At 48.6% G+C, this 25,724-nt stretch overlaps 1 protein-coding gene across 5 annotated transcripts in view; it reads right to left on the bottom strand.

Annotated features, from left to right (window-relative positions):
• Positions 1-461: 461 nt before the first annotated feature.
• Tbc1d2b (TBC1 domain family member 2B) overlaps positions 462-25,724 on the bottom strand; it is a 72,716-nt gene continuing 47,453 nt past the window's right edge. For 2 of the 5 annotated variants that reach the window (XM_074061791.1, XM_074061794.1), the window contains exons 6-13: positions 24,837-25,220; positions 20,473-20,583; positions 19,388-19,581; positions 17,169-17,663; positions 13,975-14,092; positions 8,511-8,696; positions 6,716-6,837; positions 462-3,737 (exon numbers count right to left, since the gene is read on the bottom strand). In XM_074061791.1, the coding sequence (XP_073917892.1) occupies positions 3,542-3,737; positions 6,716-6,837; positions 8,511-8,696; positions 13,975-14,092; positions 17,169-17,663; positions 19,388-19,581; positions 20,473-20,583; positions 24,837-25,220 (1,806 nt within the window). In that variant the 3' untranslated portion in view covers positions 462-3,541. Of the gene's footprint in view, positions 3,738-6,715; positions 6,838-8,406; positions 8,697-13,974; positions 14,093-17,168; positions 17,664-19,387; positions 19,582-20,472; positions 20,584-24,836; positions 25,221-25,724 lie in introns of those variants that run through there. The other 3 variants (XM_074061792.1, XM_074061793.1, XR_012444021.1) reach the window with 3 other exon arrangements.

The raw sequence follows: 25,724 nt of genomic DNA, 5'->3' as shown, positions 1-25,724 counted from the left end.
TGTCTGGGAATCTTTGTGGGAGCCGCCCTCCCAGTGCCCCCCGTGGAAAAACGTGGTCTTAATCATTCTTGTTTTTCCAGCCATGACTGGGGGCGTCCCCAGTGGCACTGGGCTGAGCTGTCAGGCTAGGCAGGAGGCAAACAAGCAATGACTCAGGCTGGGCACACACAGCTGGAGGAGGAGAATGGCGTCTGTCCTCCGGGGGGCTTCTCCAGACACAAGCAGTGACCTGCTCCGTGGCTTACACCTCTGCACACAGTCCTTGCTGGCAGTTCTGCCACAGCTTTTGGAGCTTCCCAGGGCTACCACTGCTGACAGTCATCATGTCATATCTGCCCCACTAAAGCCAAGGGTGGGAAAACCCAGAATTCCTGGGTTGGCAGGTTAGAGGCCCCTATAGTCCCTGCCCCACTCTCCAAGCCCTGGGGCCATCACAAGTGACACTGCATTCCAAAGCAGAGTGTTATACAAATTAGTTTATTTCTTCCTTTACAATTCCATACTTTGACTTGAAGATCAGCACAGAAGCTGCTGTGATGTAACAGGACAGTCACTTGGCAGCACCCCTTTGTGTCCTCCAGCTACCCAGCGGAGGTGGACACTGAGTGGCATGCACGGGTTCCTGCATCCAGCCTCCACCTGAGGGACTCCCGGGGCAGCCCAGCCGCCCAGAGACCCGGCACCTGGGAAGACAGCACTGTGCAACGTGAGGGGACTTCCATCCAATTAAACCTTACCGGGCACTGCCTGGAGAACTTCCTATGTGAATGTAACGCAGCTGAAACCTGAATTCTTCCAGTAATTGTCTTGGCTGCTACGGTTCGACTGTCACATTACTACAAGTAGCCCCCAAGGCTACCTGGCATGAGCAGAAGGGAGCGTCAGTGACAGAGGCTAGAGGTAAAAGGTGGCACACAAGGGAAGAGCAATTTGAGAGGCTCAGGTTTACATAAATACCCACAAGGCAGTTGTGCACATAAAATAGAACTTGTTATATAAAATAGTTGTACAGACTCTAGAAAAACCTTGATAAAATATAGTCTATAAAAATATAAACTGTAGTGAAAATACACAAAAGTATTAACAGGTTCAACAGATAAAACCACACTGATTGAAGTTTGCATTTCCCATGGTGAGGTGAGGCTGCTGCCCTCACCTTGGCACGTGTACTTGGGCCAGCAGGCCGGAGGCTATCTTTGGGTTTCTCAGCCGGCAAGGACCACCATGCAGGGGCCACGAGCTGTGTGTTGAGCTAAGGTTTGCATGACCAGCAGCGTGAGGCAGCCCCTGCCAGAAGGGGCACCTGCCAGGGTGGCCAGTGGAGGTAGGGGACCTCGAGGCGGTAAAAGCAGGTCTCTCCTCGGTGGATGAGGGAAAGGGAAGTGTGGGACTCAGAGCTCTGAGAGGAGTCAACCCCACCCTGTCCTCAAACTGGAAGCAGGCCAACCACTCCCTCTCAGCCCTCTGGACATGGAACACTGTATTCAGGGAGGAGAGCCTCCCGGCGGGGTCTCTCTTGCTCCTCCTACAGAAGACAGCTGCCTGAATACAGCTCCAGTCCTGGTGCCCCCACCACCCCTACCAGTGCTTTTCTTTCTTTTTTTTCCAGTGCTGGGGATTGAACCCAGGGCCTTGCACATGCCAGGCAAGTGCTCTACCACTGAGCTATACCCCAGCCCCAGCAGATGCTTTTAAGATATGTCTTCCTAGGACGAGCCAGAGAAAACAAGCCCATCCCAAGGGGAGAATGTCAGCCCCAACACATATTTGGGGTAGTGTCTCTGGGAACTGAAAACTGAGGGCATCAGAGCGGTCCCACTGCACCTCCTCGGCAGCTGTCCCCGGATGGCGCACGTCTCAGGGTGGCAGTGGGGGGCTCCAGCATCTGGTCCCAGAAGCCCAGAGGATAGTGGTGAGACCACTGCCAGCTCACAGCTCCCTCAAGTAGCCAGGCCTCCAACAGCCACTCCCAAAGACGGCTGCAGGCTAACACGTACTTCTGACGCCTGAAGAGGCAAAGGCTTTTGGCTAAATGTAGAAACCAGCTCCTTCTACAGTCAGAAATAAAGCAACTTCTCTGCTGAAATATCAACTCAGTCCTAAAACTACTAGAAAGTTGACAGTAAAATATAGGAAAACCCTAGTTACAGAAAAAGCACTTCTTGAAACTGCCATGCTTCAATTCTTAGTCTGACTGTGTTTATACTAACTACGGATTATTTCCGACTTTTTTTCTAGTTAGTGTAAGATATTCCATTTATGATTGTTTCTCTTGTGTTCAAATAACACTGTGCCAGAAAATGCTCTCTCACATCACCCACACATCAGGGATGGCCCAGTGGGAATAAGTAAAAATGGCCTTCCTTGCTCATAACCTCTCTCCAGGTTTCAAACTGTCCTGGCAGACTAACATGTCAGAGACCACAGTGACCCCCCAATCCTGGCTGAGGACATTCTGGGTAGCAGTGTGGAGGGGACTGTATGGGAGAGCTCACTCAAGCCCTGGTCCCAAACAATGTGCTTCTAAGGTCAGAACACTGGTAGCTGCAGGCCTTCCCTAACTGCTGGCTAGGCAGAGGAAGTACCAGAAGACCTGGCCATCCAGGAAGTTATGGTTTCCACTGTCCAGGAGGGCTCACCCAGCAGCTGCACCACTGCCCTGCAAAGCCACCCCCGAAAGGCTTCTTGTCCCCTCAGCCAGGGCCATGCCAGGGCTGGGCCTGCTTTGCAGTTTACTTGGAACCCCCACCCAGCCACACTTGGAGAACAGCTTCCACAAGTCAGCTTCCAAAGGAAAGAGCTTTCTGCAGAGGCTCAGGGCGAAATGGGACAGAGCAGGTGTTGACATGCAAGCACAGATGGCAGTGAGAAGAGTGGGAGCTGATGGCACAGCCAGGCCCCATACAGGTGGGAGCCAGTGTGGAAGGCTGTGCACAAGAGGGGAAAAGGTACTCCAGAAGTGAGTGGGGCTGGCAGCTTGCAGCCATCAGCAGAAGGTTCCAGCTTTCTGCAGAGGCTGCTTCTGAACAAGGGATGTGCTTGCTTTTCTTAGAAAGTCCCTCTTCTCACACTGACCTTCTGCCACCTGACGCAGCAGCCACGCTCTGAAGCCGTGTGCATCCTCTGCAGTGCTGCAGTTTAAAACGTGCACACAATTGCCTGCCATGTACAAAGAAAGAACATGGGGAGTGCCCTGCAAAGGACAGTTCTCGAAAGTTGAAACGCCACACAACTGCAGATGATGTAACAGACTCTCAGAAACAGCTGACTGGTGACCGTGGAGAGTGTCGCCCACCAGCAGAAAGCATGACTGTGGTGTGTGTGATCAAATGCATGCCGTGGAGGTGGCTGTGAACAGGTCGGCCCCTGCCCCCAGTGGGTAATGAGAAAGTGCAGCCTGGGTTTGGACACCTGCCTGGCAGGTCCCAAGGCCACTATGTTACATTCTGGCATTTAAATGAGCAGAGTCCCTGCAGTCATCCTTTTTGGCACACTTTGGTTGTGAAGACAAGAAGAACAGCATCCTGGGGTGGAGGTCCACTCAGGTGTCCTCCTCCTCGTCACTGACCAGCTCGCCTTTGTCAGGGCTGGTGTCCCGCTCACGTAGGAAGTCCTCTCTGATGGCTTCCAACTCTGTCAGCTCCAGCCGGACCTTCTCCAAGTGGTAGGCACGCCGGTTCCGGATCTGGCGCAGGGGAAAGGGGTTCAGGTCCCCAAAGGAGATGCTGATCAGTTTCCTGGAGGGACAAAGGGCAGAGCTCAGTGAGAGCTCACATGGCACCACTGCAACCACTACAGCAAAGCCCACGGGCCTGGCAGGGTGTAAGGGGCGCCACCTGTGCTGGGACTGATGCAATAATGTCACCCTGGGAGGCCAGGCCTGCCTCCTGCATGGAGGCAAGGAGGTACGGTGGCTGAGGGGAAGGCCTGAATGCCTGCCTGGACTCAGATTCCACCTCTACCACATGTGTGTGTGACTGGGGGGGGGTGAGCCCCCCTTTTGGTCTGATTCCTCAGCTGCACACTGGGGTAACAGGAGCGTTACCTCCCTGGGCGTGGGGGGTACTTGGTTCCTTGACTGGGAACAGCGCCTTGCTCAATTTCGGCAACTGCTAATGACTAGGAGTCTGCATGGCCAGTGCCAGGCAAGACACTGCAGGTACTAAGGAGACTCTGCCTGGGATCAACCAGACACAGACAAATGCCCGAGCGAAGCTGGTAACGACAGTCAGTCCCATCAGCAGTGTGACCACTGCCAGGAAGTCTACAGAGACTCATGCAGCTTGAGGATTTCACATCACCCGCAGGCCATGGCACCAAGTGACAGTACATTTTAAAGCTGCGATAACTCGCCTCTAACCACTGGTCAGAAGTTCAATAAAAGCAGAGCTGAGACTCATCCTGAGGCCTGGCTACGCTTTCTAGCGCTCAGGGGCCCCTTCCTCCGCCTCACTCTGCCAGGCCCAGCAGCCTTACTTCCCAACAGCAGGAGCTCATTCCCTGCCTGTCAGCCAAAGGCCCCATGAACTCGAGGGTCCCAGGAAGGCCGAGATGGATGGAATACCATGTTATAAGCTCTTCCACCCTGTCTCCATCAGAGGCAAGCCATCTGCTCCAGGCACTGCTCAGCGGCTTGGGCTACGCTTAAGCACGGGTGTATGAGTGAAGACTACAGGATGTCCTTGCTGTATATTTACAACACCTCCTCTTCAGACATACCTACTTCTAATCTAGCGGATTTTCCTACAAGGAGATGAAGCGGAAAAAGGCCATGATCCCAGTGTATTCTAGCACAGATGAGCCCAAGGTTAGGGCAAGTCTGGCCACAGTGACCTGAAAGTGGACTTCCCAGGTTGCTGCCTTGTGCCTAGCTCTCCTGATGTGGCTCAGGAGGATCTCTGGGAGACAAAATGCTGGCTGAGGACTGGGCACCAGGAGCTTTCTCACAGTTATGAGCCACAGGCTCAGAGACCTAATATTTTGCACCAGGACATGAAATGACTACTTTCCTTACTCCTCCTCTGATCAGAAGGAGTTGACTGGACATTGGCCCAGGCTGAGGTACTTGGGGAAATCGGACACTGCCCTGTGATGCTTGGCCCTTTGGGGCTCCCAGAAGTCCTGTACAACATGGTTTCTCCCAACTTCTCCTCAATGCACCTGGCTACAGAATTCCCTCCCTCCCTCCTTTGTAAGACCAACCAATGTGCCACAGCACTGCTGCTCCTGGGAACCATCAATCAATGTGGTGTACTTCTTGAACCACTGGGCTCCAGCATGGAGGGGCCAAGGCATCTTGGTTTTAACAAGGGATGCCAGGCAAGCTGCTGGCACTCTGGAAATATTTGGGAACAAGAGTTCTGGTGGCTGACTTTCCAAAGCCAGAGCCGCTCACTAGGTGGCGCTGCAGGCCCATGCAAGCAGGGTGCAAGCTGCACAGTTGGGCTGGGTGGAGACAGGAAGGGCTGGCTGACTGGGGAGGAGGGAGTGTTCCTCAGGCAGCCGACAATCAGCCCAGTCTGTCAAGGGTCGTCCTCCAGAACTGATAACTCTCAACCCAGCACTAGTGCTTGCCATGAGGGAGTTCACTGTCAATTTAAACCCAACCAACGTGAGATTTAACAAAACCCCTCAGGGCCCACCCCAGGCAGTGTTATTCTCAGACAGCCTTTCTCACTGGGCAGAAACCAAGTCATATTAGTGTACCAACAAGCCTGACTCTTAAAAACACATTTCCAAGAGGAAATTCCTAACAGTGATGACCTTCAAGTCTGGAATGGCCTCAGTCAGCCACCTCTGCTGCCAGTGTCCACTTCAGAGCAGGGCCAGAGCAGCCAACTGTGGCCCAGGGGACATGGGGACAAGGGTAGTACAGAACAGGAAGTAGCCATATGGCTGGGTAGGGACAGGGCAAAATGATTCATGAACACTTGGCTACCAAAGTCAGAAACCTAGGGTTCTTCCAAGTTCAAATCCTCTACTCTTTTCAGTGTGCCCCCCTTTCTCAGTCTCTGAGGTCACTTCTCTCTAGATCTCTTCCCTGGACCCCTCTAGTAGCCACTACCCCTGGTCTTTCAGCAGCCAGTCCTGCCCCAATCTGACATGTCTGTCTCTTGCCTAACCCTGCAGTGACTTCCCAGCGCTCTTAGTATGAAGTCCCAAGCCTCAGCACAGTGTACAAGAGCCTGGATGGTACAGCTGGGCTACAGCCCAGCCATGAGCCCAGGTACACTGGCACTCACCCGGCTGTGCATTTCCACCATTCCCAAACACTTTTACTCCCAGGCCTCTGCCCTGTGGTGCCTCTGCCCAGCACACTGTCCCTAGCTGCCCCCTTTTCAACCCAGTTCTCTTCCAGCTTGGGCTTCCCTGTCATGGCATAACCAAGGAGGCCTGTTTCCCCACAAGGTTTTCCAGTCAGGAGCTGTTCCTCACCTGATGTCTCAGTGCCTGACACAGGCCCTCCACACAGCAGATACTCAGCTAATGCTGCAGAAGTGTCAGACTACTGTGTTTGCAAGGAGGGACTTGTTTTTTGGGTAAAGGATAAAACCACCTTCATTTCAGTTCCTCTCTAGTCTTTGCAAGGCCACAGCCCTTCCTATTTCCTTCTCTCTCTCACTTGGAATGGCAGGATGGCTCTGAGTCTGAAGACAGCAAGGACAGGACAGGAGGGAGGCCAGGTGTCCTGCTCTCCTGACTTCTGGGGACTCACCGAGCATCAAGGATAGTGCGAGTGAAGTAGCGGAGATACTTGAAGATGGACATGGAATCTTGCAGTTTCAGGATCTCCTCTTCCTTGTATTTAAAAAGTGCCAGGGCAAAACGGAAAATAACCTGTGGGAAGGCCGGGAAGCCTGTTAGTGGAGACACACAATGGCTCCAGGCACACGCCTGGACTCTGGAATGGAGGGCTGAAGGCCTCCCCCAGGAAGTGCCTAGCATGGCCCCATCTGGGACAGACACAACCTGAGGGGTGGTTTCCACAGGAAAATTAGCCCAAACCAAAAATTCCCCTGTGCAGTAAGCAGACTTTGATGGAACCCTCTTGTATTCAGCTGACATTTCTAGCTGAGAAAGAAAACAGATTAGAAGACATTTTTACATGAAATCAAAATGGTTTCTGACTCTCAAAGTCTGGGAAAACTAGCTCCAGAAGCAGCTTCTACCTTGGCAGTGCCCGAGGATCTGGATCCCTAACTGGGTATGGTGGAAGACAATCAGTACCTTCACTGATTGGTTTGAGGCCTCTGTTTGAGACTGGGGAATGCACTGGGGAAGCTGGACTTCCCCCTGTCCTAGAGGGTTCACCCAACAGCAGCAGCAGCACCGCCTGGAAAGCCACCTCTGAAAGGCTTTGCATCCAGGCAGCTTTGGAACAAGCTGCTTTCTCCACATCTGAGGGCCCTGGTGGCCTGGGCCAAGCTGCACTTTGTTGCTTAGAGAATGTTATTTGTGGGAGCCGAATTGGTCCTCATCCTCTTCACACCCTTACCCATGGCCCAAAAGGAGCAAAGTTACACCCTGGTCGAAGCTCTCTGCAGTAATGGTGGGCTGATTATAAAGCTGGCAGTGCGCCATGTTGGACTCTAAGCCTGAGTCTGGGGTAATGCACACTCCAGAGCTGCCATGGGAGTATAAGCTGACAAGGGCAATGTGCGTTGCCTCCACACCATGGATGGACTAGCCTTCGGCCCAGCACTTCTAGCTCTGGGCTGAGCCTACAGTGGCCCTGGCTCACACAGAGAAAGGCAAGACTCAGGAGAGTTGGTGCAGTCAGAGTCAGTTTGCAGTGGCAAGCAACTGGGGGCGCTGCTGTGTGGACTTCTGGCTCATGTGTACAAGGAATACTAGTTACACAAAACGTATGCGTCAGACCCGGGTGTTCTGCTATGAAATTATCTCTAATGGACAGCAGTTAAACGAACTTTTTAGATATGCATAAAGCACCTTGAGAAGGATCTAGAACAAGTTGAGAAGAGCAACAAGAAGGACCCCATGACATACCTGTAGTTATACGTTTTCATTTGTAAATGTACTACTCGGGCAAAACCCGAATTTTTCACACAACAGATGAGTTGGGAGGCTCACGGGTAGTGAGCCAGCTCTGAAGCTGGCTTCCCTGAGCTTGCCCCCAATTCTGTGCTTTTTAGATCCCTGGCCTCAGCTCCTCATGCACACAGTGGGGATACCAACAGAAGGCGAGGCTCGGACCACAAACCATCAAAGTTCCCAGGGCCCAGCACTGATTTTTTTGTGTGACTGAACACAGGGCCCACTCACTCCAAGCAAGTGCTGGACTCCTGAGCCTCACGCCCAGCCCAGACTTTTCCAGGGATGAACAAATGAGTGTTTTCCAGCCCGCCAGTGGTACAGTATGCCAAGCGCACTCTGTGCTACGCTAACCTCATGAGTTCCAGGTGAACCAGCCTCTCTTCACCCATGGACACTGCCTGTCACACAGCCATCGCGGATGGATGTCTGAGGAGAGCTCGGCTGAGCACACCCACCTTTGGTCCTTCATATAGGAAAGAGTCCCATATTTTAAAGAGGATGTCACTAACGACACTGTCCACAAACACCACCAGAAACCAGTTGAATGTGATGAGGGTGTAGTCAACTTTGTGCTGCTCCAGGTGGGCGTGCAACCGAGGCAGCTTCTCACTCATGAGGTCTCTAAACACGCGCTGGTCCACCTGGAAAGGGAACGAAGGGAACACGTCCGGGTCTGCCAGGACACCAGGCAAGCAAACAGACAGATGCTGAAGTGAGAACCAAGGGTGGAGCCACGGAGACACTGAGCAACACAGCTCTTCCAAACCCGTATCATGAGCTCCTCAGACCCAGACTGCCTTGTGGCCCAGAGACAGCTGGCCTCATACTGCAGGTGCCATCAGGTGTCATGGAGCAACACCCACCACAGGGTATGGGGACCTATAGCCTGACAACATCAGGATGGAGTTGACCCTGCCACCCACTTGTAAACACAGGCACTGCTAAATCCTGGGCAGATACCTGGATCAAGATGAGTTTTGAGGACTAATGCCTGTAATCTCATACATGTGCGGCAGAGATCGGAATTGTTGCAGTTCGAGGCTAGTCCAGGCAAAAAATTATCAAGACCCCATCACAACAAAGAAGTCATGCATGGTGGTTCATGTCTATAATCCTAGCTATGCAGGAGGTCTAGATAGGGGAATGTAAGACCCTATTCAAAAATAACTAAAGCAAAAAGGGCAGGGTGTGTGGCTTAAGTGACAGAGCACCCATCTTCAAGTGCAAGGCCCGGAATTCAAACCCCAGAACCACCCCCTCCAACAACAAAGATGAGTCTTGAGTGAAAGAGGAAGTGTGACATTACCACATAGGTCCACGCAACAAATACTCAGCAGGCTGAATGGGGCAGCATAGGGAGCAAAGACTCCAGAACTGGAGGGTTCCGTGTAGATTTAAGTTCTTACTAGCTGGGTGGCTTTTGGCAAATGATGTTCTAAATAGTTCTGGAAACTAGTCAGTGGTATCTCTCTCACCTACCTGGCTGTTATGGGGATTAGAAAAGATGGGAAAACCATCTATCGCCTGTCAACAGGCCACGTGTGGCTACAGCTGTGCTGTGTAAGCTCAGACAAGGAGCCAGGCCTGGGTAGGGGCTGAATAAGGTTCAGCTTTGGCCACAGGACGTAAAAGATGAGTGGGTGCATGGCAAGTGTGGCCAGGGCCTGTAAAGATGTGTCCATGTGTGCCCTGGAGCCCACGGACAGGTCCCAGTCAAGCCTAGAGAAACAGCACTGACAGTCAGAGCCCAGGCTTCAGTGGGAGGGGTGGAAAGCAAAGTAGGGCGGCTTGGCAGAAGCCAGTCCCAGAGGTGACTCTATCACACTGAGGGGTCATGGCACCCTTCTATAAGCCAGGGACTTTCCCTGCCTTTGTCTGTGACCCACACGCAAACATCCAACTTTAACCATGACCCAGTCAACTGTGTATAGAAACAGAAACAAGAATTTCACAAAACAAGCTGGTTGCCAGTGGCTCACATCTGTAAAACTAGCTCCCTGGGAGGCTGAGATCAGGAGAATCAAGGTTTGAGGCTAGCCCGAGCAGACAGTTTGTGAAAGAGACTTCATCTCCAAAATAATCAGAGCAAAATGGACTGGAGATGTGGCTCAAATGATAAAGTGCCTGCTTTGCAAACACAAAGCCAAGTTCAAACCACAGTCCCCCAAAAAAAAAAAAAGTTTCACAAAACAGCACTTAACTTCATACAGTGGAGCTCAGTACTTTCAACTCTAGTCTAATTCATTTCATCTGACACACAAAGGAGGTTAGCACCAACCCTCTAACCCATTTCTCTACCCACAGTGGCTATGCGAAGCGCCTCAAGGCTGTCGGCAGAAGGGCAGGTATCCTGGGGTCTGTCCTTCCATCACAACAGGGAGACAGGGCTGGAGGGAGCTGATGAAAATCAGAAGCAAAAGGAGAGCAAAAGCAGGATGAGAGCACAGGGCTCTAAATCATTTGGAGGTGGCGCCTAAAGAACCTGTCACACCTGGCCATGATAGATAAGGAACAGTGCTGAGTGCCCACAGACAGCAGAATTGTGCTGCCCTGAGGCCAGATCACAGGAATGAGGGCTGGAGGAGGCCAGGACTGAGCTGATGCCCCAGGCACTTCTATCAGGAGACCCCAGGTCGAGGCTGTGGGTTGCAGGGAAGAATCACCACAGGTGAGTAGAGCAACTTCCAGAACAATGAGGCAGGAAGAGTAGCTAGCTGCAAAGGCACAATGGGTGAAACCAGACCCTGGAGGACAAACAGAAGGTGACACAGCCAACTCCATGTCAAATGGTGTCCTCAACATTCATGAAAGGCAGTAGTGCATGATGCCCTCTTGGGTGCTGTGGGTTGGGCATAAGCTGGACAGCCACTTAGAGGGCAATCTGGCAGCATCCAGAAACTACGGGGATGCTTATGTCCTACAGGAATAAACCTCTGAGAGACTTGAGAAACTTTTAATGGCACATCTGTGAAGCTGGGACAGCAGGTATGAAACTACTGGGGTTACTGGAATTTTTAAAAAACCAGAAACAATCTAGACAAATGTAAATTAGCATCCTGTAAATGTTTGTAAGGACAATCCAAAACATTAAAAAGTCAACTGTTTCTTGGTTGAAGTTTTGTTTTTCTTTAAAAGAAGTCCTAACAATCAAAAATGTTTTGCTTTTTTGCTTTTAAAAGTACAGTTAAATAGGACCAAGTAGGCACTACTACCTGAAATTTAGTTTAAACTTTTTCTTTTGCACTCAGGCCCAGGCAGGCACTCTAGCATGTGGCCACGTCTCCAGCCCTTCTGCTTGGTTCTTTGGAGACCGGGCCTCCAGTTTTGGCCAGGTGGGCCTGGACCTTGATCCTCCTACTTATGCTGCTTTCATAGATGGACGCATAGGTGAGATGGCGGCACACACCTCCATACGCAAGTTTTTGTTTTTGTTGAGATGAAGGCTCAGCTTTTTGCCTGGGCTGGTCTTGAACCCTGATCCCTCAATTTCTGCCTCCTGAGTAGCTAGGATTACAGGTGAGAGCCATCATGCCAGGCTTTAACTTAAAATTTTAAAGAGGGCTGGTGGAGTGGCTAAAGTGATAGAGCACCTACCTAGCAAGCATGAAACTCTGAGTTCAAACTCCAGTGCCACCAAAAAAGAAAAAAATAGGTTAAAAATTTAAAAGGCAAAGTAACGTGTAAAGCTAAAAGCTATTGGATGTGGTGGCACACTGCTATAATCCCAGCACTTGGGAGTCAGAGGCAGGATGATCTCGAGTTTAAGGCCAGGCTAGGCTACATAGCAAGACCCTATCAGAAAAAAATAAATAAATAAATAAATAAACAAAGCTAAAAACGTCTTTAAAATTATTCTAAAAAGTTCTAAATGCACTAGTGTACACAAAGGACAACAAAATACTGGAATTCAGGCTTGAAATGTACCTTGTGGCCAATTTGCTTTCTGACTAGAAGAAATAAAATTTCAAAGATATCAACTGACTGAAATGAAAAATAAGTAACTTTCTTAAACACCAAAGTGCCTAAAACGCTGTAACACCCTGCTGGTGTGCAGAAGGTATGCACCTGGACCTGTGAAACTGGATAAGTGCAGTGCACAAACCACTAAGGGTTCTTCAAGCTGCCAAACCATCCTTTGGTGCACATGAGGACCCCATGATGACACGCCAGGCCTGGTGTCCATTCAGCAGGAAGCCTCACTCCCCACAGCTCCCTGTGTCCTTCTCCCATGGAGCAGTCAGCAGCACACACTCATGATGGTACTTTTCTGCTTGTTCCATTCCCCAACATTTAAACAACAATGACACATCTGTCTGTACTTTCACAAGTCTCTGTTGATGGGGATCAGTGTCAGGGAGAGGGACAGCTGACCATGAGACCAAATGATAACACTTGGATTCATTCTGCCCAGGGAGGCTAAAGACATCTGAGGGGCCAGGACATCTATCTGGCTTTGAAGTGGAAGGGGATCCGTGTACACATCTCTTCTCCCAACTGGGTGGTAGACGGTGCCTTGCTTGAAGCTGCCAGAGATGGGAGATGGGGGTTTGGCAGAGGGCTGGGCAGGGACCAGGCTGCCAGTATATGCTTGCCCAGGCCTCTGCTTTACCCTCTCCCTTGCCAAGCACTGGAGGACATGGGATGACTGTGTCATTCATTTTTGTGTCCTCTGCACCTAGCAATGTCTGGCACACAGCATAAACTTATCATGGCTGGCAAGAATGGGAAGCCGGTGAGCAGCTGGGCAGCAGCTGTGGGCAGGGGGCTAGGACCCAGGATTCTGGCAGAAAGGCAGTTGGATAGGGGTTTGCAAAGCCCAGAACTGGGGCTGATGGCACACAAAAAGCCATCCCCATGTTAAGAGCAGCCTCACAGGCTGCCCATGGATGACGCATTATATCCATCTGCCTAATGGACTAGAATAGGTTCTAAATGTGAGGGTTACAAAGGCACACGACACACAGGAAGGTGCTGATGGCATGCAGTGGGCAGCCAGGATACACCACGCTCTCAGTCTGAGTATCTACATGTGCTGGGAAGAAACAAAAGGAACTGAAACAAGAGCTGAGACTGAGACTGAGACAGCTGGGAAGCACAGAAAGGGCCAGGCAGACAGCCCACACTGGAAGACACCCTGAGTCTCAAGGCAGGACACTCAGGTGGAGTTAGGCAATCTGGCCTCTCCTGGCCCACATCATCCTAGCCTGACCCTGGTGTGGAGGGAGTGACACGTGCCGCTCAGATCTACCATGGGAGGTGACAGCTGGTCCCACTGCTGCCCCTCACTGCCCCTCAGGGTCCATCACTGTGTGTTTGTTCCCAGAAGTCATTGTGTGAGCACAGCAGGGCACTGAGGCACCATGTCCCAGTGGTGCCTCTAGCAGCTGAGCCTGGCTCAAGCCTCCCAGAGGCTCGGGACCACACTCATCTGAGGCTCTTTCTCTCAACCCTCCTTCCTTCTCACAGCCTTCCCAGCTGATCCTTCGTCCTTCACAGGTGTCTCCCTACAGGTACCTGCAACCTGCAGAACCTAAGCTAACACCAGGCTCCTCTACCGTCACTGGGTTATGACCGCCTGCCATGAGGCTCTGTGCCCAGGGAAGGGAGGCCAGAGCAGTGAACATGGTACCAGGTCTGCAGGGCTGGTCTGTCTCTATACTGTTGTTTAGTGAGCTGAATGAACCAACCCAGCTCACTCACAGACAATGGAGTCCAGGCTCTGAGATGGATCAGGGTCTGCAAGGATCAGTGGCTGGAATCATGTACACAGCCTCCTCCATTTCAGCTACAATTCTACAAGTTAGTGACTGAAGCACAGAATATTACAAAGCACCTGGGTATGAAAATGTCACAATGAAAACTGTAATTATGAACAATTAATATAGGCTAACATAAAGAGTGAATGGGGAAAAAAAGTACCTGGGATCCTAAAAGAGTCTTTGTGTAATAGTCTCGAGGCATGAAAACTTCCACGATGGTAACCAGACACCAGAAAGCATCTTCTTGTTCCAGGTACAGGAGGGCCACGGCCACCAATCTACAAGCAAATGCAGAACAAGGTCCTTTCTAGTCTTCACTGATCAATCTGCTGAAGCCACTTTCTCTCTCACGGTCAAAACAATGTCTAGTTCTCCAAGGAAGAACGTAAGTATTCCTCAATGTGAGGCATTCCCTAAAATCTGAGCAGCAAAGCTACATTCCCCTTGTCCTCTCAAAGATGAAATTACTTCTCTATGATTGACCAGTCTCATTTAAAACATGCTGTTAGGGCTAGGCACAGTGGTTCACGTACTCCCAGCTATTTGAGAGGTAGAGAGTGGGAGGATCATGGTTAGAGGGCTCCTGGGGAAAAAGTTAGGTGAGACTCTATCCCAACCAGTAAGCTGGGCATAGTGACACACACCTGTCATTCTAGTTATGTGGGAGACATAAATAGGAAAAATCATGTACAGGTTATCCCTGGGCAATATTCCTATTTCAAATCCCCTGCTGAACAATAATAACTAACGCAAAAGGGCTAGGAACATGGCTCAAGTGGTAGAGCACCTGCCTAGCAAGCACAAGGCCCTGAGTTCAAACACCAGTTCTGCTAAAAAAAGAAAGAAAAGATTCTGATGATATGGCTAATTCTTAGAGTTCATTGTACAAGTAGTTCCAACCAATGCTTTTATGCATAGAGACCAGTTATGAATGTGAATGTGAGTAACAGAGTACAAGATGGTGTAAACAACTTCCCGGATTCCATCCATCCTGCTTCCTGCTGGAGGAAGGAAACAGGGCTGCAGACACAGAAACCCTGCCCAGGGGCTTCCAAAGAGAGCTTTACCCAGTTTTGACCTAGAGTGGGAAGGGAGACCAACTACATGTACCAACTTCTGTGTTCTTCATAATAGAAACCTGGGTCTAATTGTTCACACACTGCCACTAATCAAGAGGTTACTGCCAGGCATGGTGGCATGTATCTGTAATCCCAGCTACTTGGGAGGCTAAGGCTGGAGGACTGCAAGTTTGAGGCCAGCCTAGGCAACTTGGTGAGACTCTGCTTCAAAAAAGGTGGGTGGTAGTACCTGGGAGACTGGGAATATAGTTCTGGTACTTGCTTAGCTTTCACAAGACCCTGGGTTCAGTCCCTAATACTGCAAAGAAAAAAAAAAACCAGGACTTAGGTTACAGCTCAGTGGTAGAACATTTCCCTAACATGTGAACATGTGCAAGACCTTGAGTTCTATCTCCAGTACTACAAAAACAAACAAAAAAAAACAAAACAGAGAGATTACTTATCTGGTAATTCCAAGTCTGGCTCCTAGTTGGCATTTAGGGCAGAGGAATGAGAAAAGCCCCTCTCTGCCTAGCTGAAATCCAAGAACCTCAGCCCATGACATGAAATGGTATATCATTCATAAGAAAAACTCTCAAGTCCTTTCTCAGGATTTGCTTTTTCCCCCTTTCTTAGATAAAATTGTAATGAACGGCCTCAAATATAAAAAAGAAGTGTGGGGGGAAGCACTGGGCTAGGTGGGAGAAGGATGCCTCTAGTCACTTTGAAAGGGACACAGACTGGGATGGTGGCAAGTAGCAGATGGAAGAAAGGAGAGAAAAACAGGTCCAGGAAGCACCAAAACCAAATCCACAGCATCCAGGGTGCCAGGAAGAGGAAGTAAAGAGCCTGACATTCAGGACTGTCCTTGAGGACAACACTTAGACGGACTGACACTGAAGACGACAGCCTCAAGTCATTTCAAGATGGCTAAGGCTGTCCTACTGCAGCTGGGGTACTCAGAAGGCATGAACGTTCCAACCCTTCTGAAGAAAAAATAGCTAAAATTCAGAGGTTTTGTCAGTGTCAGGCGGAGGAACAGAGAGAAAGCCCTGACTGCCTGGAAGAGCCGATGCCATGACACCACCAGGGACACAGGGCACTACTGCACTCCAGACACCCAAGTCCACATCAGGATCCCTTGGTTTCACAGCATTTCAGCTTTCAGAAGTTGTAAACGATGTGTCAGGAGCAGAAAGGCTTCTGAGCAGCAAGAATAAATGTTAACATTCAAAACTCAAGTCATGCAGGTGGCTTACAGAGTTCCTCAGGTACACACAGAGAGCATCATCATTGTTCCTACTTTGTCCTTCTAACAAGCCTAATTACCTACTATCTCTTCCCAGCATGAAATGACAACTGCAATGACAGCAGGAAGCAGGAAATGTACCAGTCAGGCAAGATCAGGTGAGTACTAAGAGGCAGGTCCAGGTCTCAGTGCCTCCCAAGGCCTCATCCTGGCCCTGCATCTCTAGGATGATGAGTCTAGATTCCCATGAGAAGTTGAGAAGCCTTTGGTGTCCTCTGCTGACAGAAGCAGGGAAACATGGAGGACCTGTAGAGATTCTAGCCTAACGGGAAGCAAGTTTAAGGCCCATTGAGGGCTGAGCAACTTCTTAATTCACAAGGATTCTGCACAAACAAGAAGTGACCATGAGTTTTTACTCCATGGATTATCAACTAATGAAATCAAATTCTTCTCATCAAAACCACATGTGAACAAGGAAGAAAAAAATGAGACTTGCCAGGCACCAATGGCTCACGCCTATAATCCTACCTATTTAGGAAGTTGAGATCGGGAGGATCATGGTTTGAGAACAGCCCAGCAAATAGTTCCTGAGACCCCCATCTCTAAAATAACTAGAGCAAAATGGACTGGAGGTGTAGCTTAAGCAGTCGAGCACCTGGTCAAATCCCAGTCCTACCAAAAAAAAAAATAATAATAATAATAGCAAGACTCCCACCTGTTTCAAGTGACTTTGACTTTCATGGTTTTTTTTTTTTTTTTTTTTTCAGTGCTGGAGATTGAACCAGGGTCTCATTCATGCTAAGTACATACTCCACCACCGAGCTAAATCCCCAGCCACAACTTTTGTGTTCTTAATACTTTCTGAAATCAGTTGTTTGAGAGAGAACTGGGGGATACTGCAACATTAAAGCTAGCTTACTATAATTCCTTTTTTCCCTTAAAATACTGGCTTTTTTGGCCAGCCAGCTGGGGAGAGGGGCTGTCAGGCAGGGCCTGGTGCCTGGGAGCTCTGAGCAGCAGACAGGAGCATTGTGGGTTAATACTCACCTGTTTAGACCTTGGCAATAGCCGATATCCGGATTCCGCCAGGAGAAGGCGAGCAGGACATTGCGTAGCTTCTGGATGCCTTCCGAGGTGGGGCAGGAGTAATGTTTGTTGTTAGGCAGAGTCCGAAGCAGGTCCAGCTCGATCTGCTTGGAGGCTGGATTCTGTTTCTCTAGAGCCTTCTGAAGCAAGGTCTGAAAGTAGCCTGGCTCAGCACAGCCCTTCAGCTTCCTCCTGTGAAGGTCCACGCACCACTTCCACACCTTGGAGCGGTGCTCGTGGGGGATGCCTGCGCGGATCAGGGTTTTTATCTCTGGAGAGCGCGCCATGTCCCTGTTCATGGTGCTTGCAAAATAGTTTTCCCACTTGACCCCGGTAGAAACTTCCTGGTTTTCTGTGAGGTAGAGGGTCTTCAGGTCCAATGCACGGACCTTGGCAACCAACTTCTCTTCCTCATCATCATCGGGGACAGTCCTAAACCCGTAAATATCATACTCGCTGTTGATTTAAAAAAAAGAAAAAAAAAAGGGCAAATGAAAACGATACAGTCTTGGAAACAAAATGGAGAACTTAGAAACCAGTCCATGTGTATGTGGAACTGATATGTGACCAGGCGTCTAAGCTCCTGGCTTATAGGGCTAGAACAACTATCTCTCTCTCTCTCTCTCTCTCTCTCTCTGAATGTGAAAAGCAAAGAAGGAAACATGGCAAACCACAAAAGACTGAAATATGTGGCAATATCAATGTGCATGCTTGTACATCATACATATGCACGTGAATAACTTTATGCTTCAAAATACATCTTTTTGAAACCATATCTCACTATTGTGCATAGGCAGCCCTTGATTAAACCTTGATTTCAATCCAGTCAGGCCTTTGCTGGGCTTCTGACCTACAGAACTAGAAGATAATGAACTCGTGTTGTTTTAAGACTAAGGGTGTGATGGCAATACTAGAAAACCAACACAAAGGCTTTTGACACCATATAAACTCTATTGCTGTGCTACACCTTGAAGAAACACTCTTTCCCTTGGACAAAGGGAAGCACCATGTACCATGATGTCCACTGCACCACTATAACAAGGAAAAATGGAAAGGTCCTGTGTGTCCTCCATAAGGGGAAGAAACAGACACTGTGGTCTACTCACCCTGTGATGTCCTATGAAGCAGATAAAAAGAATGCTGAAGAGCTACCTAACGCATGTGGAAGGACACATCACATATCAGCACAACTCACACACGTGGCCAACTACTATGAGCAAAGCAGCCACACACAGCACGGAAGCAGGTGCTCTTACATGTAAGAATCTGGCTGCCAGGGCTGTGCAGGCTGTGTGGCCCTGGGCAAGTTATACCACCTCCTAATGCCAGCTTCCTCACTTGTGAAGTGAGCACAGAAACACCCACTCACTGAGCATTAAAAACGATTCTGCATAAAAACCACTCCTGTACCTAGTAACCTTGAAAAAAAAAAAAAAAGTCCTGTAACAATGAACTGGGCCCATTTTGACAGCACATTTCTGCCATCTGAGCAGCCCAGACACTGCTGAAGTGCTGGAACCTCAGGAAGGAGCATATCAAGTGGAAGCTACACTTCCTCTGGGGTTGGGGGAGGGGGAAAGAAGCAGAAAGGAGACTGCAGTAAGCAAGGCCCAGAGACAGAGAGCAAAAACAGAAGAGTAGGTTGGACCAAAAAGAGAATCTGCACATTTCTCCTTAGCTCAACGTTTCATGAGTCTCATTTTCCAGCAAATAGGTTGTATGGGTTCTTAACCCAAGGTTCATCATGGCTTCCAGATTCTTACATGCATTTTGGGGTAAGTGTGTCCATGACTTGTATCAGCGCTCAGAGGGCTCTGGAGCACTGCAGCAGGCTCCCCAAGCCTGTAAAAGGAAGCCTACTTTCTTCACTGTGGGCCCCTTTGGTTTTGAATCCCATGTGGGTGTAGCCAAGTCTCAGGAAATGGCTCCCGTTCCTTGGATCACAAGTGAGGCTACTCCGACATGGTCTTGCCATCTGCAGCCTGGGCTGACTCCTAGCTCTCTCCCTTGATTGCTGGGAAAGACTGAGGATACTAAGCGTTTTGCCGACCTAGCACTTGTCATGAGTATCAAATAAGACACACAGAGTCGTGTAAAGTCCTTTGTGAACAGCTACTGCTGTTGAAAGCAGGGACTTCAGAAATGGGTGGATTACTCCTAACAGTCAATGGCACCTTTACCTGACAAGATGAGGTTTGATGAGTGCTTGCTCCGGCTGCTCATGACTCTCAACCTGCAGAGCATCCTCCAGCAACTGGGCTATGACATCCCGGGCAGGCCCCTGCTCTTCTGAGCAAACTGGTGTCTTCATTTCTTGAAGTAGTATCAAGTATTTACTTTCTACCTGGCAGAGCTTGGCTTCCAGGCTAGAATACTACAGAGAATGTGGGAGTTATCTCCATTCAGACAGAGACATGGGAAAAGCAATCCACAGGTACCTCAGGCAATCAATGAATGACAAGCCCAAGACTATTAGGAAGTGAGCCAGACACAGACTGCAACACAGACAAGAGATTAACGTATGTCACAGACCACCTGCCATGTTTAAAATGGCCTGCTGTGGCCCCCTCTTCCTTCTGGAGGTCTGGCACAGAAGGGTGCTGATAATCAAGGGTGCCATCACCAATACAAGCCTCACCCCTGAACAGGGTTGGCGTAAGCAGCAGAAACCAGGCCATGTGCCATTCATTTGCCACTTGGCACACGGGCCACGAGTGGTCACCCCAGGCCACCCCAACTTTCTTAGGATACTATGACCCAGGACTAGCTCCCATCTGTCATCTGATCAGACAAATTAACTGAACCCTGGAAAATATGCAGGAGTAAGGTTTGGGAAGACGCACTGATGTCTGTTCAAAACAGCACGAGGTACGTAACAGCTATACACAGGTGCCATTTGATTGTAACTCCTTCAGCTACAACTGGAATGTTTGAGGTATTATCCTCACCACCCCCATTTTTAGAAATATGAAACAGTAACAATCAAAATCCAAATAACCTTAAACTGGGGGACCTTGGAGTTACACTTCATTTATTCCCCTGAAAATTCCATTAAAATGCAGACGTATGAACAGGAGTCACATGGAAGCACTTCTCCCTCATCATTGAAGTACAGCTGCTTGTGCTAATTATGTTTTCAGTGTATTTTGATTCAAGTAGCCATATCTCTCCAAGTATGGTGGTTCAACTGGTTTCAAAGCACACTTGCTTAAAAATAGCTTTCTTCCCACCCATCAGATGAGAGAATCCCTCCTTCCTGACTCACCTTTGCCATCAGATCCCTCTCTCTCCTTTCTGCATTTCGTCGTAGAGCTGAGAGTTCCAAAATTTCCTTATTTAGAAATTTATTTTGAGTTTTGTAACCCTGCAGATTATCCTGTTAGGGGAAAAGCTCCGTCAGTTCACACTGGTTCAATGTTGTCTAATTATCCTCTGTGTTTAGCATCTTTCTGCTTCACTCACTAGTCTAAGTTAGGGTAAGTTCTAAGGAACTAGAAGTTGTTAATAGGAACTTTCTGATTAATCTTTTAGCCATCCATGGCAACAGAAAGAAGGCAGACACTGCTGATGTAAGGAAGAGATAGAAAAAATATCTACTTAGCAGTGGTGACTTTTCTCAACTGATGACAGGAGAAATAAACAGAACTTATATTCTAAATCTATGAAATTATTTTGTCTATTCACACTTATTGATGTGGTACAAAAAAGTACCTTTTTAATTAGAGAAATTGAACATATTCTCTGTAGGGTCTCATGTTTATTTATCCAGTTTACATAAGACTGTAAACATATACAGAAACCCTTAACTAAAAATTACACTTAGTAATGAGTATCTATAACCTAAGATGTATAAGACATTGAGGAAAATATGATTCTCAACTTTTTTACAATGAAAAATCTCAAACTTATGGAAAAACTGAAAGAAGAAAGCACAACAGAATGAGGGCTGCAGCTCAGTGGTGGAGCACTTGCCCAGCATGTACTAAAGTTCTGGGTTCCATCCCAAGTGAGGGAAAAAAACCACAAACACGATGCACAGCCTTCAGCTAATTCGCCAGCCGTTAACTTCTGCCGTATTTACTTTGTGTTTAAAAGAACTTAACATCTGGTGACAAGTTCTGCCAAATCCAAGTGCACACCTGGCTGAGGCAGAGGTGGTAGCCTGACTCAGCTCTTGAGCAAGAAAAATGAAAAGAGCCAACAACCAAGGATGGGAAGTTCATGTAAAATGATACGAAAATAAAGTTGATGGACTTTTTTGAGAACACCCTAATAGAAACAAACTGAACTGAAGAAGCTTCAGAGACTAGAACTTCCTTTAAGGCAGTAATTTCTGAATGTTTCTTGTAAGTTCAGTTTTTCATAAATATATCCTCCTACCCTCCACCAACCATTTCCCTCTCTCTCTCAGTTTTTTTTTTTTTTTAGAAAGACAGGGTCTTGCTACATATCCCAGGCTGGCCTAGAACTCATCCTCCTGCCTCAGTCTCCTGAGTGCGGGGGTTTCAGGCCTGCACCTGGGTATTATTTCCCTTTTATAACCTGACAGGCTGGTGCATAGAATTCCTGAGGAATTTCTGATTCCTCAACCACAGAAGAAATCCTGTTCAAGACAGCTCTAAGGGCAGGGGCAGGGTGGTCTGAGCAGACTCCTATGCTGTCACAGGAGGGGGACCACTGCTATTCCCCAGGAATGTGTCCACAGACATTCTCCCATGAAATCACCTCTAGAGTAGGTATACAATTTCCCCTGCAGAATGCAGAACTGAAAATGTTCCAGTGGTCCCTTTAAATGGTGACCTTTATGGAGCACGTGCTATGGGCCACACATGTTCTGTGCCAGGCATACAGGAGTCTTGATCTCCTTTGATCCTCACAGCTCTCAAGGAGCTATTCTCACCATCTGTAACTCAGGATAAAGAGCTGAGCCACGGAGAGCTTACCACCTACTGAGTGCCTTGCTGGGAACAGGCTTCTGAGGGCCAGGCCTGGTGGGCTCTTGGCCCTGTATGCTCAGCATCCCACCCCCCTGCTCTCTAGTATGCATCACACCAGCTCAGCCTTACCAGGACGAGTACTCAGATATCAAATATTAAACCCAAAGGAGGTAAACAGACTGCTTTTTCTGGCCCAAAGTATGGTTTTCCTTTCTCCTGGCACCCTAAAACTACCATATTTGGAAGAATGAACAAACACATTACTAAAAGGCAGGTCAGTCAAAGGAAGGTGGGCCAGAGAGCAGCTAAAACACACTCAACCGTGACGGACAGAGACGAAGGGATACAAGGTGGGTCAGCATCTGCTGTATCTTTCTTTTTGAGTTACTGAGGTTTGAACTCAGAGCCTTGTACTTGCTAGACAAGTACTTGAACCACACTTCTAGCCCTTTTTGCTTTATTTTTTTTTTAGGTTGGGTCTTGAGCTTTTTGTCCAGGCCAGCCTTGGACTGCAATCCTCCTACCTATACCTCCTACGTAGCCAGGATTACTGCATGTGCCACCATGTCCAGCTTGTTCTTCTGAGATACGGTCTTGCTAAGTTTTTTCTCCTGGGCTGGCCTCAAATCACAATCATCCTATCTCTACCTTCCAAGCAGCTGAGATTGTAGGCATGGGCTACCTGTAATGTCTTGTATGTCTTTAAACTAAAATTTGTTTTAGACACTTAAGTCTATAACTTTCTTGAGAATGAAGACTATGATCACAATAACATTTGACCATAAAGACCCTACCAGGGGCCAGGCACAGTGTGCTGAGGCTTTATATGGATCACCTCCTCCAATCTTCCAATACCTAACGGGACAGCACTGTTTCACAGAACACATGGAGGCAGACACATGAAGTCATCTGTCCACAGTCAGAGCTCATAAGTGGTAAAACTGGCTTCGCACCCACAGCCAAGTCTGACTTGAGGACCAGAGCTCAGTTTAAACTACCACCCACACTGTTCTGTATCCACTTCCCTCCTTCCCAGTGCTTACAAGGCTGTGATTCTGCCTCTATGCCTGTGTTTTCTGAACTAAACTCTGAGCCCCATGTGCACAGAGGCTGCTGGTACGTAGCTGAGAACAGACTAGAGTCCAAGAAGGAAGGCAGGGTGTGTGCATGAAGATATTCATGAGATAGCAAAACACAGGATGAAAGACAAAGATGAAGCAAGTGATGGCCTGGCAGAGGGGCAATTCTGAAATTGTTAATCCCAGCAACACAGCAATACATAAGCTACAATGTTGAATGAAGGAATACAAAAGTCGACCTGCTTTGAAATGGAAGAATGATGTAAACATGGAAAAGGCCTGGAAGGAAGCATGGAAAAAAACAAAGAACTTTAATCACCAGGGTGGTAAAATCCTACCCCACTATTTTGTCCACATTTCAGAATACCATGGAACAAAAAGTAACCATGTGAGACCATGAAAGAAAAAATTAGTAAGTTCCGAAAGGCCAGAACTCTTTAAAGGCTGCGTGCACTAACCAATCAGAAAGGAAGAAGAGCTGGTGGAGTGGCTCAAGTGGTAAGAGTGCCTGCCTAGCAAGTATGAGGCCCTGAGTTCAAACCCCAGTGCTGCAAAAAAAAAAAAAAACCAGAAAGCAAGAAGAGTGGCCGATGACAGCAATGATGAAAAGATGTATCTCAAAAATAACAAAATATATAAAACATAGTCCAAACACTTTTGTTTATATGAAAAATACTATTTATGCATGGAAACTATATACATATTTTTCCAGTTAGGGTCAAAGAAGCTAACACTTCAGTTCTTGTCCAGAACTGAAGGACAAGAAGACAACAGAAAGCACCCCTCAGGCTCTCCCTTGTCTCTCTCAAGCACTTTCAATTCTTCCAGGGGCACTACAAAACGGACATGAGTTAGGTGCAAATGTCTTCTGCATGGCAAAGGGATAGATGCCCCAGGAACTGGCACCCACAGGCCCCAGGGAGAGCAAGGATAAATGAAGTCCTTTCCTACCTGGGATCCACACGACCACCTGCCTCTTCACAAATTGTCCCCACTTCACTTCATCATTGTGAATTTTGTAGCTACAGGCGTTAAAATTATTGAGAAATGTTGGGGAAAAGATTTCACAACTCATTCAGAACCACCACAGGCATCAGGCTGCACAGGGGAGCAGAGGGGAAGTCGACTCCCATCAACCCCGTTAGTGGCTCCAAAGGCCACTAACTGGTGTTCACCTCTCTGACTGATCTGACAGTAGCTATTGTTCCTGTCCCAGGCCTGCGTTAGGCCCTGTGGCAGGCTGTGCAAATTCATGAGCACAGACCAGGCGGGTAACAACCTCTGTAGGTTCCATTGAATAGTGAAGTCCCGAGGGTGGGACAGATAGAAAGGCAGGTCTTAGCTACCTGAAAGCAAGGGAGGGAAAGCTCTGAAACTGTTCCAAGCAATCACAACAGCACTAGATTGAGTTTCATGTTCCAAGGAAGCTCCTGAGACACTAATAATTATTTGACTACAAGTCCTGATATAGTGTGTCACAAAAATAAATAAATAAAGGCACAGCTGCTCTGCTGTCTGGCCAAATCAGAGACCAGTACCTCTAGGCTGAAGTCACTGGCATTAACGGGTCTTGGGATCTCCACCCCACACCAGAGCCCCTGCCCTGCTCTTACTTTTAGCCTGTCCAGCTCCAGCTGGTCCCTGCTGGTGGGGGTTGCCAGGGGGGAGCAGGGCCCCGAGGTGGGCGAGGCCACGCTGCCCTCACTCTCGCTGAGCTTGATGATGACTTCGTCCTTGGCTTGGATGGTCTCCATCAGCATGCCCAGCCGCTCGTTGAGCTCGCCCACCTTGCCCTTCAACGTCCTCACTTCCTGCTGGAGGCTCTCCTTCTCCAGGGTAAACCTCTCCAGCTGGCTGCTGAGGCCCAGTATCTGATCATCCTTTTGGTGGAGCAGCTCCAGCGTGTCCCCTGGGATCCCCTCACAGAGTCGACTGCTCGTGAAGTACTTGTCATACTGGGATGAGCGGACAGTCTGCTGGAGCAGCCGGACCAGCTCCTGGGAGCCAAGAGGAGCACGGGGTAAATGGAGGAGAGCCCGGGAGGGGAGGCAAAAGCAGGAATCATGACAACCTCACAGGGAGCAACCACTGGAATTTGAGGAAACAGAAAGAAACCTTACTGGACTCATTTTAACACTGAACTTCCTCTTGAAAGGTCTCTCAAAAATAGAGAGGAAGAAAAATATTTACTCCATGAATACTGTCTGTAGAGAACAATAAAAGGAAGCTGGAAATAATGGATATGGATACTGTAATTAGCAATGATTCCTGGTAAATGTTTATCAATATTAAAGAATCTATAGGATGGGGCTGGTGGAGTGGCTCAAGTGGTAGAGTGCCTGCCCAGCAAGTGTGATGCCCTGAGTTAAATCCCAGTACCACCACAAAAAAAAAAAAATCTGTAGGAAAAAGTCTGTGAAGCTAGACACAGTGATGCATGCCTACAATCCCAGCATTTAGGAGACTGAGGCAGGATTGAGAATTTGAGAGCAGCTTGGAAT

The sequence above is a fragment of the Castor canadensis genome, chromosome 19 (genome assembly GCF_047511655.1).
Source record: "Castor canadensis chromosome 19, mCasCan1.hap1v2, whole genome shotgun sequence".
Lineage (NCBI taxonomy): Eukaryota > Metazoa > Chordata > Mammalia > Rodentia > Castoridae > Castor > Castor canadensis.
The sequence above is the reverse complement of the archived record's forward strand: the minus strand, read 5'-3'. Positions and strand labels throughout refer to the sequence as shown.